Source organism: Empidonax traillii, unplaced genomic scaffold (genome assembly GCF_003031625.1).
Source record: "Empidonax traillii isolate 1590-97213 ecotype Southwest subspecies unplaced genomic scaffold, ASM303162v1 scaffold138:size3245559, whole genome shotgun sequence".
Lineage (NCBI taxonomy): Eukaryota > Metazoa > Chordata > Aves > Passeriformes > Tyrannidae > Empidonax > Empidonax traillii.
In genome coordinates, this window is record NW_020955331.1 from 999,034 (window position 1) to 1,016,506 (window position 17,473).

At 43.1% G+C, this 17,473-nt stretch overlaps 1 protein-coding gene across 9 annotated transcripts in view; it reads left to right on the forward strand.

Annotated features, from left to right (window-relative positions):
• LPP (LIM domain containing preferred translocation partner in lipoma) overlaps positions 1-17,085 on the forward strand; it is a 319,665-nt gene extending 302,580 nt beyond the window's left edge. For all 9 annotated transcript variants that reach the window (XM_027884103.1, XM_027884102.1, XM_027884107.1 and 6 more), the window contains 3 exons: positions 11,516-11,694; positions 14,719-14,839; positions 16,721-17,085. In XM_027884103.1, the coding sequence (XP_027739904.1) occupies positions 11,516-11,694; positions 14,719-14,839; positions 16,721-16,849 (429 nt within the window). In that variant the 3' untranslated portion in view covers positions 16,850-17,085. The remainder of the gene's footprint in view (positions 1-11,515; positions 11,695-14,718; positions 14,840-16,720) is intronic.
• Positions 17,086-17,473: the final 388 nt, after the last annotated feature.

The window sequence follows — 17,473 nt, forward strand, 5'->3', positions numbered from 1 at the left end:
TTGGCTGAAAGCCTTTGGTGTTGTTTTCACAAACTCAGGAGTAATCTGGTTAGTGTATACTAGGGACTGACAGTTAGTTGACTAGCACAGTGTTCAGTTGCTGTGCTTTTCGACTTGAAATAGCATCCAGGGCAGTTTCCTCAAATGATGTGAAAGACCTGGTAAAGAAATGCCAACTGTCATCTTGATTTTTGGTCTGCCCTGCTCTGACATAAACCTTTCTGACAGCTCAAACCAGTGTCCTTCATATACCAAATTAATCCAAAATTTCTTGTGGTAATGAAAGGGAAAGAAATTACTTGAGTGCAGGTTTCCTTCTCTGAACATCCTTGACTAACCCTGCTGACACCAGAGAATTACCACCTACTTAGACATGCCTGTCTGCTCTTGATGCAACTTTGAGCCTATGACATTCTTATTTGCTTTCCAACACTTTTGCCATCCAAGATCTCAGTATCCAAGTCTCCATATTGTCTGTCCAAAATAAGAAAACTGGTTTGGGGGTTTTTTTACAGAGAGTCTTTTTCTGGATTGGAAGCAAAGGAGCAGTGCTAAGAGATTAGATCAACTAGGTAGACAATTATGTAGCAAGGAATCTTCTGTCCAATAGTCTCACAGCAGTATCTTGAACAGTAGAGTAGCCCAAAGCTTTTGGTTTACTTTTCACAAGTTGTTCCAGGAGGGATCTGATCTATAGCCTGGGTATCTGTTTGTAAGGTTAGAAGGAATACTCTGCCATCTCTCTCCCAGCTGTACTGCAAGCTGAGTTCTAGCAGAAGCACCCTTGGAGGTGGGCAAGAGGTGCAGAACAACTGATGTAAATCATCTTCTCTGTCTGTCTTTCTGTGGATGAGATCATCTCGTAGTGAAGGAAGGAAGGTGATGGATAGATTCCCAGCATGGAACATCAGTCTCCAGCTTTCACTTTTCTCACATCTCACTTGACCTCTTTGGGAAGTTCTGTTGTCTGTGCTATGCCTTGTCTGGATTCTTCTTACATAGCTGTCTCAATTTTCCCTTTTTGTATCCCTTCCTTCTTTGTCACTCTTATCTCAGCAGGTGGCTCATACTTGCTTCTCCAAACCAGGAACTGAAGTAAGCATCCAGGTCACCTGAATGAAAAGAATAGGGATGTCATTGCATCTAAAAATAATGCCAGTATCTGTAGGTGATATGCTTGACCCTGGACTTACTCAGCAGCCTGGATTTATTTCCAGTTAAAGTCTGACTCTAGATAGAAGAATGGGTGTCACTCCAGGGGATAACTCAGTGCAAGCCTCTGAAGAAATCCTGGCCCCCAAAAATATAAAATTTCTAGTCTTGGTGTAGAGGGGAAAGAGTACAAACACAGCTCTTGCCTTACACTGAGTGACTAAATACTGTTTTCTGTCATTCTTGACAGTGACCTGTGCCAGTTGTCTGTGGGCCCTGTCCAGTGTTCTTTCAAAGTCTTTAAAAATACACATTTCCTTCAGGAAGCTTTCTTCAGGAAATAAGAAGCCCCCTTTCCCCCATCCTTTGGAAGGATCTCAGAGTACCCACAAAGGTTTTCAGCCCTTGTATTCCAGGCACAGATAAGTCTCCCACTGTCCTAAAGGCTCCAAGACGTTCTCCTCACGTCAGGGACATAAATGCATTTCGCAGCTCTTTAAGAAACATATCAGGTATTTGGAAAAATCATATTCTCAGTGTCTGTTTGGGTAACAGCAGCATCCAAGTATTGTGAGAGTTTTGGTGGAGTTTTTTCCAAGCTTTATACTGGATTATGTTATCTATAAAATGCAGCTATTTTTATGCTGAACTGTTGCCATGACCTGTATTTCACAACTTGCACATATACACTGAAAAAAATATTATCTTGCATTCAAAAGGTGTTTCAGTGAAAGCTCCGTGAAATTCTGTGCAAAATCTCATTACCTTCTTGCTTGGGTTTTCAGTTTGTTTCATTTTGGGGACGTGTTTGTTTTTTGGTAGTTCCAGGTGCCAACTCTGGTGTTCATAATGGAGATGTGACTTCTGTCAGAACACCACAGGCCTCCTAATAGTTTACTAAACCCACTCCATAGATCATGTGAAGGACAGAGGTAGAAAATAATGAAATATTGAAATTATTCTCTGAGTCACTGGGGAACCCAAGGACAGAAGCCAAGCACCCTTAGTTTCCACTGCTCTGTCCCTGACACCAGAAAACATGATTTTCTCTTGTGACTTCTATGAGATATTCAGGAGAAGCTTTGCATTCTCTTTGTTTGAGCAATTAAGGTGGTAAGGGTAGCTGTTAAACTGATATCTAGCTGAAATATTTAATTTATTTAGTAGCTGTTAGAAGCAACTTAGAGATGCCCTTATCTGTGACTTGAAATAAACAAATGAAAATAGGTTGTGGCCTTTCCTTGCAGTGTAGAGAGATGAGGGATTTTTATTCTCAAGGAGTGAATGGGAAGGACTCTGCCTTTTTTTTTTTTTTTTTTTTCCCTTACAAACTTCAGAAGAACCTGGATTCTTGAGCAGTAGCCCTGTCTTTTCCCTTGGTTTCTCCAGGAAATCTATCCTGGATAGCACAAGAAGCAGAAAATGCCAACTTTAAACAGGTTGTAGTTAAAAGGCTGGTAGTGTCCAATCTGTAACCAAAGCAAGCTCAGCTTTGCTGGATGCTAGTTTACTGACAGAGTTTCTAAATAAAATTTGTTTTCCATGTTAATCAACAAGTTTCCATTTTCGTGATGATTTTTATGTCACAAATTCTTGCATTGCTCAGAGAATCCTTGAGGAAACGCATGGCAGGCGAGAATTCATTTCTAATATAAAAATACCAAGAAAGAGGAGGGTGAGGGGAACTATAAATAACCACCAAGATGTCACAGAGTCAGTCATTTTTTCCTCTGCAAGTCAGCTTTAGCAGTTAAGGTCAAGATAACATTTCCATGTCAATGGTCAGTTACATCAAAATTCTAAAACAGGAATATTGAATGGAATTTTGGATTTTTTTTTTTTCTTGTATTGTGCCCGGATTTGACCAATTTATAGTCTCTTTGGTCCGCCAGCTCAGAGTTCCAGTGTTATTTTGGTTAAGCTCTTTGCCAGAGTGGCAAGCTTGGATTGGAGCACTGGGTTTATTAAAGGCTATGAAATTAAATTCCCCACCAAAGGAAAAGAAAAAGAGCCCACTTCTTGCCGATAGTCACTTCTTTCTTTCCTTTGATGCGGCTCAGTTTGACTTGAATTTTAGCCTAACAATTTTGCTACACAGTTTTGTTTTGTTTTAGCAAAGTTCTAATCAGCTTAAACTGCAAGCAGTTGAAAATGCCTCTCTAACAGCTTCCTTGGTGTTGCTAATTAAGCTTGAAATCTCTGTTGTCCACAATTGTGCCTAAACAAGGAGCAGAGTGTATGTGCTTGCTGTATGCCACATCTCCCAGCTGCATGTAATTCTGCTGCCTGTGCAGAAAGTAATCACAACAGGACAGAACCTATAGTCTTTATTTAGGCAAAACTCCCGGGGTGACGTGCAGGGTCAGGCACATCGTGTTTTGAGGGAAGAGATGGATTTGATGGTGAGAATTTGTACAGCTAGCAACGCTACATCTATAGCACAAAGACTGGAAGTGCCTGGCCATAAAGAACAGCTTTGCTTTATGCCCCAGAGCACTTTGTGCAGCAGAGTCCTGAGTTATGATCTGTAGGTGCTCTCACCTGACGTGTTTGTGCGTTAATAATAGATAAAAACACCGGGCTATCAAAACCTGCCATGTGTTCCCCCTGTCCCTCAGAAGCAAAGCTAATAGAACATAATAGTTTTTAAAGCCACCAAGGTTCACTTCAGCGGGAAAAGAGCCCTAACAAATCCTCAAACACATCTTTCTGCATTCGGCAAAGCCATGGGATGATTTATCTGTAGGTAGCGACAGCAGCGGTGTGAAGCAACACTAATCTGCTGAGGCATGGCTGCCTTGTGCGACGCGGGCCAGGGATTTCCGCGGTAGCTCTGTGCCAGTTTGCCTGAGCTGCAGAAGCCTTGAACAAACTGTTTACCTCTGACATTCTGGAAGGGATTTTGAGGGATTTCCTTCAAATTAGAAATCTTTGAAAATCAGCATCCTGCGCCAGGCGTTGTATTATGCAACGGCTTGGAATGAAGGTCTGGTTGTGCGCTTAGGATCTTCTTGGACTGAAGAAATAGGAGATGGAAACTGTCTTATCAGATCATCCCTCCCTGCCAAGCAGGCTTGTCTCCTGTGCTCTGCCGGTGCTGCTGTGCTTTACGAATGCTCCTCTCCTCAGCATTCTAAAAGCCTGCTCCAGCTTGCTGGTTGGATGTTTTCTGGACCTCATGCAGTCATGGTGTAGTGTGACCCACTTCATGTGGTTATACCGAGGTTCATACCTGCTGTTCAGTGTGCTTGGCAGTGCTAACAGCAAGTATGAGCTGTGCTCCCCAACACACACCAAGAACTGCTTCAATTCTGTGAGGAGTGTGTAGCTCCCCTCTTCTGGTGGCAGTAGACATGAGGTGAGAAGGTTTGGAAATCTAGCTTCACTAGAAAATTACTGAAGGAACTGGGGCTCATTACCAAGGCATTTAATAATGTCCACTTACATAGCAGTTGCTAAGGGTGTTTCAGTTGTTTGGCTTACTGTAGTATTCCATGCAACTGTAATTATTGTTGTTGAAAAAAAATTCATATGCATAGACTTCTTTATTCTCCATGCTTTTTTCAAGTCAACTCTAAGTTAGAAGCATTTCCCCGATATTAAAGTACTTTAATCTTGCAAATGGCTCTAGCCACCTTGGAGTATTGGGAATACAGCTCAGGTGCTGTTCCCCACTACTGCGCCTCCCAAAGTCAGACCTGGTTGACTTTTGAGATGTGTTCCAATTATTACAGATTAAAAAAAATTAATTTTTGCTGCTAAAAATGCATTGTTTCCATTAAGTAACAATTTAGGCACACAGACTACTTCATAAGTATTTATCAAACCTAACAGCATCCAGTTTCTCACTGGAATATGTAACTTCTGCAGCCATTTGATTTACAGACCAGCTGAGGCACAGAGCATGGGAAGGCTTTGCCTATGGCAGTTACTTGGTTTAAAAGCCAGAAGGAAAATCCAGGCTTTTTATCTTCCAGCCTACCAGTCTGGAGGACAGTTCACGCATTTCTTACATTCATAGGCACTGCTGTTTTAAAGGGACAAAGATCTCTGTGTTGTCAGAGCAAGTTATGTACAAAAGATGAGTGGCTTTGAGTGCCAGAAAGTAGTTAAGTAATTTCCAACGCAAGGCTTCTTGTGGATTTTTAGCTGGAAGGAGTCAATGTGATTGTGGTTGGACACTGAGCATAATGCAGAGCAGATCATTTACCCCTGACGTTCCTCCCTCACTCTGACTTGGTAGTACTAAAAACAGATGTGGGTCTTATCTAAACTGGCACTGAACTTCAGAGAAGTCACCTAGTCCCTGCCTGTGGTATTCCAAACATTAATTAGATTCACCTTTAAAAGTATATACCATTCTGCTGTTAGTATGGCCAGCTTATGTGCCTTCCACATCCAGCAGCCTTTTGTACATTTCTTCTCCAGCCTTTGGTATGCTCAGGCAATGGCAAAGCCATCCCTCGGCCTTCACTTGATAAGACAGCTATCTTATCAAGTGGAGCTCCTTCTTCCTCACACTGTAGAGCATATTTTGACATCTGCATGTCATTTAAGAAGCATTTCTCAATCACTGTTCCATTTTCATCATGGCCTTTCTGTTAGTGCACTCAACTTGTGGACTCAACTGCATGTCATTGCCATCTTTGCTGCTGACATAAGCCATAAAACATATCTCGTTTTTAATAGTTACAGGACAGGGGGAAGGGACTCCTTCATCCTGTATACTAAGAGGACTTTCTGCCAGATTCACCTCCAGCTGCTCTAAGTCCAAAACTACAAAGCTGAATTCAGTTTTCCTGAAGAAAAGCAAATTCCAGCAGAGGAGAAGCATGCCAGCCGTGGTATTGCTACTGTGCTGGGAAAGCCACTAAAAACTGAGCCGAATGGAAGAACAATTTGAAAGCCAGTGAATACAGTAATCTCCAGGGCCAGCGTCTGCCCTGTGCAAGTGGTAGCTGTATGCACAGCTCAAACCAGTTCCCAGCATGCTGGTAATGCTGCAGGGTTGCCAATGTAATTTATTCCAGTATCTTCCTTTGCATGTCCCAGCAAAACAAGATATACTATCTGAAGAACAGCCTCACTGCTTACCGTTGTGTCTGAATTAGGGGGTTTTTCCAGGATATTTTGGATTGTCAGGGGTCGCATCTTTTGCCCCAATACACTGATGCAGCTATGGCAACATGGTCTGAAGGTCAGAGCATCGGCCAAGGTGTTTCTGCAGCACTTTCCCTTGCTGAAACTATCACTCAGAGAGCAGCAGGAAGGGAAGGAACATGTCATCCACTGCTAATAATGTGTCCAGCTCGTCAGTCTAGGTGAGAAGCATTAACTCAAGCCCAAACTGTCTCCTCAAATATGCAGGAAGGAATTTTGTGATAGCTTTTAGTGACTTAAATGTTAATTTTCCAAGATCTACCCATTTGTGGAGATAGCAGTTGGGGAGCCTGAGGTGGAAATCAGGTCTTGGATTTTCCTTTTCTAGAAATAATGCCAAAAAAGGGTTTGAAAGTGTTGAAATTACATCTTGATACTTAACCCCCCCATCACCAATGTCTGCTTTATATATAATTTGTAATCCAACTATATATTTTCAGACCCAAAACCTAAATGAAACCATTTGAAATTATTTGAAGTGCACTGTTTCAATTGACCTGATCTAATTTGGGGTTTATAAATTCACCAGACTTCTTGAGATTAAAGTGTTCTGTCTTCACTTAAGTATGGAAACATTTTTAAGCCTCAAAAATTATCCCACAAAGGGAAAAATGTCTGCTGCTCTGCTCTCCTCGCTGTCTGAGGAAATGAAGGATGGAGTCACAAGATTTAAAGCAAGTCACTTACCACACTTTACTAAGTTACAGTTCAACTATAGCATTTGACCATGTGCCTGTTTTTAGCACAACAGTCACTTTTGATTCATGTAGCTTAATACCATCTCCTCTGCTCAGTCACTTCGAAAAATGTGTTTCTCCTGCAATGCTCACAGAAAGTGAGGTTGTGTTCCTGTGCATGAGTTGCCAATGTAATTTTTCCCAGCAACTTCTCTCCCCTCTCTGAGAAAAATAAGCAGTACCATGCTCATGTCCCTGTGCGTGAGCTCTCCTCTGTCTGCTGTTCAGAGTGCAGGAGAGATTATTTATGTTCATTAGAGTTTGGGATGCATTGCCAATACAGAAGAAGCAATGACTAATCTCTGTGGCTTTTCTTGTGCACTCATTGCTAGGTCGTTGTGGGAGAGGCCTTGTGCTGCACGATCTTGTGAGTTACTGCTGTCACCCAAAATTTGGATATGAGGGGTTATAATCTGCAGCATTAGGGAAGCAGGATGAGCTGCAGCCCATAGGCTGTCACTGCACCTCTGCTCCCCAGAGCTGTTTGCCACCTTGCCATCTGGGATGTGAAATTTTCAGGAGGGGATTGAAACACTTCCCTGCTCAAGTCTTCAGTGGCTCTTGCAACCCAGAAGTGTTTCCCAGCAGTCTGGGGTTTCACTTCATGTCCCATATTTAAACTCGATGTCTGCAGAGTGACTCCCTTTGGCTTTCTGTGGTTTCTGAAGGGACAAGTATTGCTTTAGGGAGGTCAAACAACTCCCACCACCATTTGCTTCAAGATGCTTGGTCCCAAGCAGCTTGTTCCCACTTTGCCACTGATTGTGTTGCATGCGTTTAAGTCTCTGAGTTTTTACTTGCAAGCTGATGCTTGATATCATGGTCATTTCAGTTTTTTCTTTGTGTTTTAGTGTGCCTTTGCTTGGGTTATTTTTCTGGCTGCTATTTGCATTATTCTGTCCATGTGAGATTCTTTTTCTTTGCCATGGATAAGCAGTTCTGCCCTCAAAAAACCTGGGCCCAGACTCAGCTTTTAACATTGTGCCAACCTTCTACTTAGAAATGGATGGTTCCTTCCCTGTGATTTTCAAATCCAGAGTGGATTTGGAGATACAAGTGTCTCTAAAAACGAAGGGCTCTCCCTGCCTCTTAGCCAAAGTATGGGAAAAGGTTAGTAAATTTTCCCCTCAGCCCACACTGGATTTGTGGACCATATTCTTATGAATTTGACTACAGCCCCTAGGCCTGATTTTTCCTGGCTATTTCTCGTCTTTCTTCTTTGTGCCTTGTCTTAGTCCTCAATGTAGCTGATCAGAAGCACTCAGCTCTACCTGTTGATTACACAGAGAGCTGGCAACAACAGCTTGGGAGAAAAGAAGAAAAATAGGGCTGTTAGGCATTTTTCTTCATCTTGTTTGGCTTTTTGTAGATTTGAAAGCTCCAGGAGGTGCTAGGAGAGTTAGCTAAACTGTGAAAGAGAGCAAAATCAAGAAGCCGAACTTATAATCCAGCAGGGATGCCATTCCCATAATGTGCAGAAATACATTTATGCAGGTTGTTTAGCTGCTGGGGCAGCACTTTGGCATGTGGGATAACCTGATTAGAGAGTCAAAGAAAACCCTGTTAGCTCCACAGGCCAAATCCTGCCTTACAGCAACCTGATGTCAAATGGGTGTGAATCAAGGAAGCTTTCCCTTTGGCATCATCTGGTAACACCTTGAAGAGAAGGGTCTGAGCCAGGGTTCTAGCAAGGAGAGAGACTTAAGCAAATACGCTCCCAGACAGGGAGTGAGCTGGAGTCTGAAACTAATGACTTTGTTTTTCCTCACTGGTAGAGACTTGGAAGGATGAAAAGAATAAATTTCTCAGGTCTAATTTTCAGGTTGTATAGAAGGTTTAATGGGGAGTTGGTTAATTTAAAATGCTTGTCTTACTTAGCTGTGAGAATGTCAATCAGTGTGACTGAGCTGAGATTTGGGAGCAGAAGATGTGTGTTTTCAGAAGGCATAACCCATAAGGGTGATTGCCTGCTGTCCTGATCACTGTGAAACTCCCACCAAAGTCAGTGTTCCCATGAAAATTCAGACAAGATGGTTGTAATCATCCCTTGCAGTCCTATCTGAAATGTAGGAGCAGGAGTTAGATCCGTAGTGAGAGCAGTTCGAGGCCACAGTGTTTGGTGCTAAATCCCGTTGCAGGGTGGATTGGTGCTGCAGGGTTCTTCTCTGTTCATAGTCCCGGGTGGGCTGTGCTCTGTGCTGCTGTCTGGAAGGCCGGGCCATTGGCAGGGGTAGCAGACCAGGGGAACTGCTGGGCTGATCAGTCCCCAACGTGGTTGTATGCCAGGGAACTCCTGGTCATGTTGTGGGTGCTCAATGTTTATCGGAATTCAAAAATTATCAAGAAAGTTCATGGGAGAAACATATCACTTGAGGGGAAAGCCAAGCTCTGTCTCAGGAAGTCCCTAAACCAGCAATCAGTGGATGCTGGAAGCACATCCTAAGGAATTGCTGTGTTTTGCTAGCCCTGTTCTCATACTTTGGCCTCTGTTGCTGGCAACTGTTGGACAAGAAGCAAGCAGTGACTTGGTGAGGCAAATGCTCCGTACTTGTGTGTATTCAGAGGGTGTCATAGCAAACACCTTATGAATGGCACAATCTTCCATCAGTATCCGCAGGTACGCTGCATTCCTTCCTTGGCAGAAAAATACAGAGAACAGCATGGATGCAGACTAAGATGATGTGATCTGCTTATGCAAAGCAAAATGGTAAATTTGCCAGGTTATTTCTCCAAGGAGAAAATTGTTGACCTTGCTTTTTCTGGCACACCAGCTGCTGTTATAATGATGATGATGGTGACAGCAACCAGACAGAAGGGCCAGCAGTCATTCTTTCCTGCCCATTATTACAAGGTACGAAGCAAAATCCAGTCTGAATTCAGTGCTAGTCTGGCTGTGCCCTCTTTACAAATCTGTGAGGCAGTTCTCATATGGGTTGAAATTCAGGACTTTTCATATAGTCCTTTCCAAAAACAATCTTTTTTGATCTTCTGATTATAAACTTGTGTATTTCTATGTTTGTGCATTACCAGTCATGTGCAGCCCAGAGATATGTATGATACCAAATGTATGAATATAGAAGTAACCTTTCTGAGCTCCTGGGTGATTCATCTCCTGACAATACATTTTGGCTGCACATGTAAGGACTGGATCTTGCCCCTGAGAATATTGGCTCAAAGAAACAATAACAGTGCGGTCAGTCAAAGCACTACTTTCCCTGGGAATTTTGTTGCATGAGGAAGCAGAAGAACTTCAGCCTTCCTGTGTTTGTCAACATGATCTGCCTTTCAGCAGCTTTTTATGTTTCTGTCCTGTTACATTTTTTCCTTTCCCCACCCTCCTTATTTCTGTCTATTTAAATGATAATCAATAGTGTAATTACAGACTTTTCTACCTCACCCAAGATGCAAATGCTGATTAATGACATTATTTGATAACTTCAGGGTGCATGAAGCAAGAATAGATTAATTTTGCTTTCCTAAGTTTTGCGTTTCCAGTGAAATGGTATTGTTTGCACCTTTGTGGATTGCACCCTCCATTCATGGCATGTGTCTTTAAAGTGCTTGGTTTGAAAGAGTAAGTTACCCAACTAGTGTCAGAAGGGCTGGTGTGGCTCACAGACAACTATCTGAAACAAAATTATCTTGGTGTTTCTATAATTAACTGCAGGGGTGAGTGAGAGTTGAAATGAGAGGAATCGTTCAATGGATCCCACTTGAAAGGTGGGAATTTTTTTGGCTCCAACACTTCAGGAGCAGGCCAGTATGTAAAACCTGTGCAGCAAGGATCATGGCCTTAGAGCCGGCATTTTACAGTCATTATCTCAAACACTGTGGGCCAGAGATAAATGAACCATTTAAGTCATCCTGAACTCCTGTCCTTGCGATGCTTTCGTTGCAGCCTTTGCTTTGCGCTCTCCCCAGACTCAACAGTATTCTCTATGGTGAGAGAGGAAGAACAAGATTTTCATACAAAGCAGATGAAGATATTTTTTATGGGATCTGTATTGGCAGAGCAGTTAGGGGGTCTCTGTGTAGCCTCAGGAGTTTGCACTTCAGCTTTGCACTGACCTCTGTTGGAGCTTGTCTCTAATCATCTCCACTGCAAAAGGTCGCTCAGGCTGGGCAGTCCACAGGCAAGAGCCCAGGAGTGCAGGCTGCAGAACTCCTTCACGTGCTCCTGGCTACAGAGGCTGAGGTGTCTGACACACCTACCTGATGGGCCATCTCTGATTGTTTATCAGAGCTGCTGAGAGAAGGCTCTGGTTTGTGTTGTCACACTATATAAAGGCTTGACCCAGGCCCTGTGCTGTTATCATACTCTTTGATAACTGTTGACTGTACTGCACTTATCTAGAAGAAATGGCTAAAGCTTCCAAGTAGACCAGCAGCAGCCTCCAACCCAGCTGACCTTTGTAAATGTCCCACTGAGATGGTGCTCACATCTGTTGTGTATGTTTTCTTTGCAGAATACACTGGAGCAATGCAGTGTCTGCGCAAAGCCCATCATGGAAAGGATCCTCCGAGCCACTGGGAAGGCCTATCATCCCCACTGTTTCACCTGTGTGATGTGCCATCGCAGCCTGGATGGGATCCCCTTCACTGTGGATGCTGGCGGGAACATCCACTGCATCGAGGATTTCCATAAGTATGGCCTAAGCTGCTGTCAGTGCTTTGCTTATTGTCTTTTCTTGTTTGTCCCTAAAAGTCCTCTTTTTTCACTCTGAGTATTCAAGAAGATCTGAACCCTCTGCCACTTCCTTCAAAGGCTCTTAAATAGTAGGCAGACCTTTGCCCTAAGCAGGCACACTGTGGCATACAAGATTAATTGGTTAGGGACTGATGCTGCTTGATCCCTGTTTGGCTTAGAGTTGAATTCAGGGATAACCTCTGTGTTCCCTCTGTTTTAAGTGCTCTGCCTTCCCCTGCCCTCAATATGTGCATGTTTCTCTTCACTGCCTGTACCTGCACTTTCTCATCAGCGTCTCACTGCTTTTTCCACTGAGCAATTAAGAGAGGTCCTGTCCTGCTGCACTCTGCAGGTGTTTACTTACCAGCTAGAGGGATCTCTGTGGCCACAGGCTGCTCAGAGCTCCTTTTGTTTCTAGTTGCTAATTAGCTTTTTAAAGCTGCTGAAAATACAGCCCTGGTAATAATTTATAGTGAAACTGCTATTTAAAGTAAGTTGAAAGGTATAGTTGCAAGTAATTTCTGTCACTGCCATGCTACCACCCCCATCATCACAACTAATCTAGGGAAGACAGGTAGATATAATCAGAGCACAAATGTTTGCCCTGTATGGAAAAGACAGATACACTACACCCCTCAATTAAAAGATGAAATCAATACTGACAAATGTGAGTTTACATCTCAACCATTTATCTCTTAATTTCTAAGGGGGTAGACTTAATTAGAGCCTCGTGACATCAGTGTGTGGGTCTGAAAGCTCAAAGAAGTAGGCTGACTTGACAGCAAAGGAAGCAGCCACAATCAACTGGCATGTTAGAATCCAACATGAGGATGTTCCCTGTAGCTCAGCTGGGCTGGGTTAATGGGTAGCTGCTGTATGGCCTTGCCTTTCTCTGTCACCAGTTGTGTGTAAGGTAAAATGTGGACCTGAGCACAGGCCAAACAGAAGGTTTATGCTCCACTTGGGCATCTGAAGGGTGTGATTTGGAGGCTGCTCCTTCCTCAAGCCCCATAGGCCAAGGGCTCACATGCTTTCAGGAGAAAGGTTGGGAGCAGAGCTGATGTTCCACACTGAAGTCTTTTGACAGTGACTGCATATGGACCTCAGGGCTCTGAGAGTGGGAAGTGGGAGGCTGTCAATCCAAGGAAAGGACATAAAAATCACTGAGTGAAAGATTGAGGGGAAGATGATGGGAACAGCATGAGATCCAGCGTGACACTCAGGATGTTTTTGGCCAGCCACACATTTCGCAGCCCTTTGGCCAGCCCAGTTTTAATTGATTAGGGATGATGGCCTCCTCATCTGGAGGCTGAGTGTTCTAAATCTACATCCTCTTGATAACAAAACTGTAGCTGATGCTCACGCTGTCACTCAGCTTCTCCCTGAGCAGCACATCCACATCCCCCGAAATCTGCAGGAGTTGTCTCAGGGTCCTGGAAGATAATATTTGGCTGCTATTGAATTACTGACTGTAGCCTGGACAAAGAAATGTTGAAGTATTTTTAAGTACCCCATTTGAGCTAAATGGCACAAGGAAGCGGCTGCATGAAGCAGCATATAATTAATTGCGATTACAGCTCTGGTCATATCATGATCCATTTAAGTTATTTTTCAGAGCGCTCGCTGTAGCCACTGTTTAATTCATTTTTTCGTTAGATCGCAGCTACACAGACATCTTTCATCTGCTGCCAGTGAAATTAATATTTTTCTTTATTCCTGGTACAGATAGATTTCTCTTTTTTTCTTTTCTAAGCTAGTTAATTCTGAGGTGGTTCATGTGACAGGCTGGGTGGCAGAGTCAATCTTTGCTAGGCATTTTAGAAGAGAAGGGCCTTTGATCTTCTCGTGTTCTGATGTTTGCCATAAGCTTTGCCCTCTGTCCCTCTATATCCCCTGACCCCGGCTCTCATTATATGGCAGCAGATTCTGGAGGTGTAAGTTTCCTTTTTTGCAAGCAGAATTTGCAGCCAGGGAATTGGTACCAGTAGGTTTTGAACCAAAACAGCACATAATGTTTCACCACAGGCTAAATGTTCCCAAGCATCCCCACCTGCCTAGGAGTAGAGATGGCTGCTTCTCATGGGAACTGGGAGGGGGCAAAACCAGAATTAATGCAGAACACAGGTGAATTAGCCAGATGGGCACATGGTGGGCAGTATAAGGGGAAAAAGAAAGGCCTGTGCTTCTCTTGATCCCTGAGTTGACCCTGATTCAAGTGAGTCCCTTCACGCAGTGAGTTATTGTCACTACACAATTCTGACTCAGGCTGACTGGAAGAGAGAGCATTGGTGTCTGCACCCAGACCTGTTCCCTTTCAAGCCCGGGCAACCCACTATTGGGTAACTGAGAACTGGTTTTAGCTAGAAATGCAGCAAGTCACAATTGCCTTGGTGCTTCTTTGAGAGTGAGCTGGGAATGTGCATAAGTGGGTAAGATGGCTCAGAATTTTAAAGTGGATGGGATAAACCTCAACACGAGTGTAGTGCATTCTTTTTACCATCTTTATTAAGACTTTTAACCTATTTGTTCCAATCTCCAAATTTTAATATTTTGAGGTTTGTTTTTAAGAGATGCTTCTGAAGCAAGTCGTGGTCGTCTTTCTAACCTTGGGATTTGCATGGACTTTCTAAGAGAGATGATAAAGGGTTGTGGCAGTGCGCAGGTGCCACAATCATGGGACATTCACCTTAGTTGTTAATTAGGACAGGCACAGTATGCTTTGCTGCCCGTCAGATGTTCTTTAAGTCCTCTCCTAAAAGCCTGCAAAATGCTCTTTAATATCCTACAAGCCTGAAAATACATTTTAAGACTAAACTGCTCCTTTCTGTCTTCTTTCCAAGAAGGCAGCTGTGCAAAGCTCCAGCTGTGACATATCTGCACATACGTGTGTGTTTGTACAAATGCACACGTTTCTGGTTTGATGTTAACAAAAACTTTAACTCCAAGTTTGAGGATGACTGGGACTGTCTCTTCCTTCCTCAGGAAATTTGCCCCAAGATGTTCTGTGTGTAAGGAGCCCATCATGCCGGCCCCAGGGCAAGAGGAGACTGTTCGCATTGTTGCCTTGGATCGTGACTTCCATGTCCAGTGCTACCGATGTGAGGTTAGTATTCCTGTCACTGTGTCAAGGAAATCTGTGAAGGACAGAAAGCAAACATTGGCTCAATTTCATCACCACCTCATGTTATACACATGACAGGTATAACCTAATGTAGCACTGGCTCTACAATCAAATTATCTCATTGACTTCAGCATGCAAGGAATTTTTCCTCATATATATCAGTGCAAATGAGGAGAAAATCAGGCTCCTTGTTTATAACAGGTTCATTAGGAGAGCAAGAGAATGTGACTCAGGTAATTAGGGCTTAATATTTGAGAACTTCATAAATTATAGCTTGGATACAAATGTAGTTCATGTTTATGTTCTTGAAAGCTAATGCATGTTAGAATTTGAGCAAGATTGTACAGGAAACTCAGCATATGGCTCAAGATTGAAGAATTTTAATGGACACATAAACATGATTGTTCTTGTTTTGTGCAGTGCTTTTTGTGCTACTTTCCTTGTTCACTTTCATTATGCACTTCATGTAATTTTGATGGTAAGAATCTGAAGACAGAGAATAAAAATCAGCTTAAAGCAATTAACATGTGGCAACAGCTGTGTTAGGGAACCTTCAAGAATTCTTCAGTGGAAGTGTTGCTTGTTGAGTAATACATCATTCAGATGGCAGGGTCAGAAAATGAGGCCAAATGTATTTCTTATCACTGTTGCAGGTTTTAATAACTTCAACCAGAAAGAAGGATGGATTAAGGTTTAAAGGTCTAGGCTGAAACTTGAGGCATCTGGTTCACTTCTCAATCTGGCACTGGCTTTCAGGGTACATATATTTTAAGATGCTGGGGCATTCCTACACTAAATTTTTTACAGCCTGAACTTGGATGTGGCACTCAGTGCCATGGTCTAGTAACCACGGCAGTAGTGGACCAAGAGTTGGACTTGATAATCTCAGAGGCCCTTTCAACCCATCTGATTCTATAATTCTATGATTCTGTGATCATACAGCATGCCTCCATTCTGGCTGCTGAGATACCTAGGCTTTCACACACACAGATGTCAGGAGTAGATGCAGTAGAGAGCACAGGACACAAACACTCACTTGGCCTTGATCTCTATGTACCTCAGCTATCTCAAAAGGAACAACAATGATATTCCTCTTTCTACCACTTGCTGCCAGGTATGTTTACAAACACTGATTTATGATGAAGAGGCAACGGCCTCTAAGTGAGCCCTAATTCCTCACTGCAGCTCCATCAGCAGTCTTGGACCAAGCACTTGTTTGATCACACAGTGAGGGATAACTCCCAACTTTCCTAGCAGCCTTATAAACTTAGAGGCTGAGGTCTCTGGAGCATGCTGGCCTTTAAATGGGGTTTCCATGTGCCTACCTGACATCCTCCTTTAAGACATAACCTTTTTGGCCAATTGTACAAATGTAGGTGACGGTTCTGGTAAGGAGGGCAGGGAGTTTGCTTAGCTGTCACCCTTGGAATGGAGTCTGTAACTTTTTGGCATTAACTCTTTTAAAGAAGATTACCTATAGTCAGATATTGGTACCAAACTTTCTTTCCAGTGATGCTTCTTTTTTATCCTTTTTTGAATTAATAAAAATGTGCTTCAGTTTGATGTTTCTCCAATGCTTAAAGACCTTTGCTTCCTCAAAAATGTGAAGGCAGTAATCTCTCTTTACTTTCAATTGGATTAAATTCAGCAGAGAGCTTGGGAACCCATCTTCTCTACAGCATTGTCCCTTATCAGAAAACAGCTTAATCGTGAAAGACATCATGTACCTCAGCTTTATGCTGACTCAGGCTGGATCCTGTTACAAGGTGGAGTGTGAGGAGAGAGTTTCTTTCACTAATAGATTCTTTGCTTAATCTTGCCTCTTCTTATTTACTTTCCTCTTTCTGTTTGCTTATTTTCTAGGACTGTGGTGGCCTCCTGTCTGAAGGGGACAATCAGGGCTGTTACCCTCTGGATGGGCACATCCTTTGCAAGACCTGCAACTCTGCTCGGATCCAGGCTCTGACTGCCAAGGCCAGCACTGATCTCTGAGTATCAACTGTGACCCTCCCCAGGATGCCCATCGGGGGATATTGCACAAGCTTTGCATGATTTCTTTCCAGTCTAGGGTCTGAATCTCTATTTAAAAAAAAAAAAAAAGAAAAGAAAAAAAAAAAAAAAAGTAAAACTGGAAGGCCTTGGAACAAGAGGGCAGCTTGAGAGGCCATGTTCAGACTGCCTGTGACAAGCATCTAATTTAGACACAACTGTTCAGTAGGGCAGTGAGTCAGAGCAGCTGCTGCTGCTGTATCTGCAGCTGATGGAGTTAAGTGGTCACAGCAGCTAAGTTACCTGCCTGTAGAAGGAGGTCTGAACATGGTCCTACCTATGTCTGTGTTTGATTCCTGTCTCTTAAGAAGTACATGAAGGTAGAAGGTGAAAGACGGCTGAGCTAGTTATTTCTCCCAAGTTATTTTGAGAACCTGGCCAGCTCTCATTGAGGTCATGGGGAGGTTCCCTTTGACTTCAATAGGATCTGTTTCACCAGCAGAAGTAGCTCCACTGCCCTAGAAGGTGTGAGAGCAGACCCAGAATTGACACAAACAATGCAACTGTACTGCACCTGAGTGTAGGTGTGACCTTGTGTCCTTGGAGCACAGATTTGTTATTTCTTAT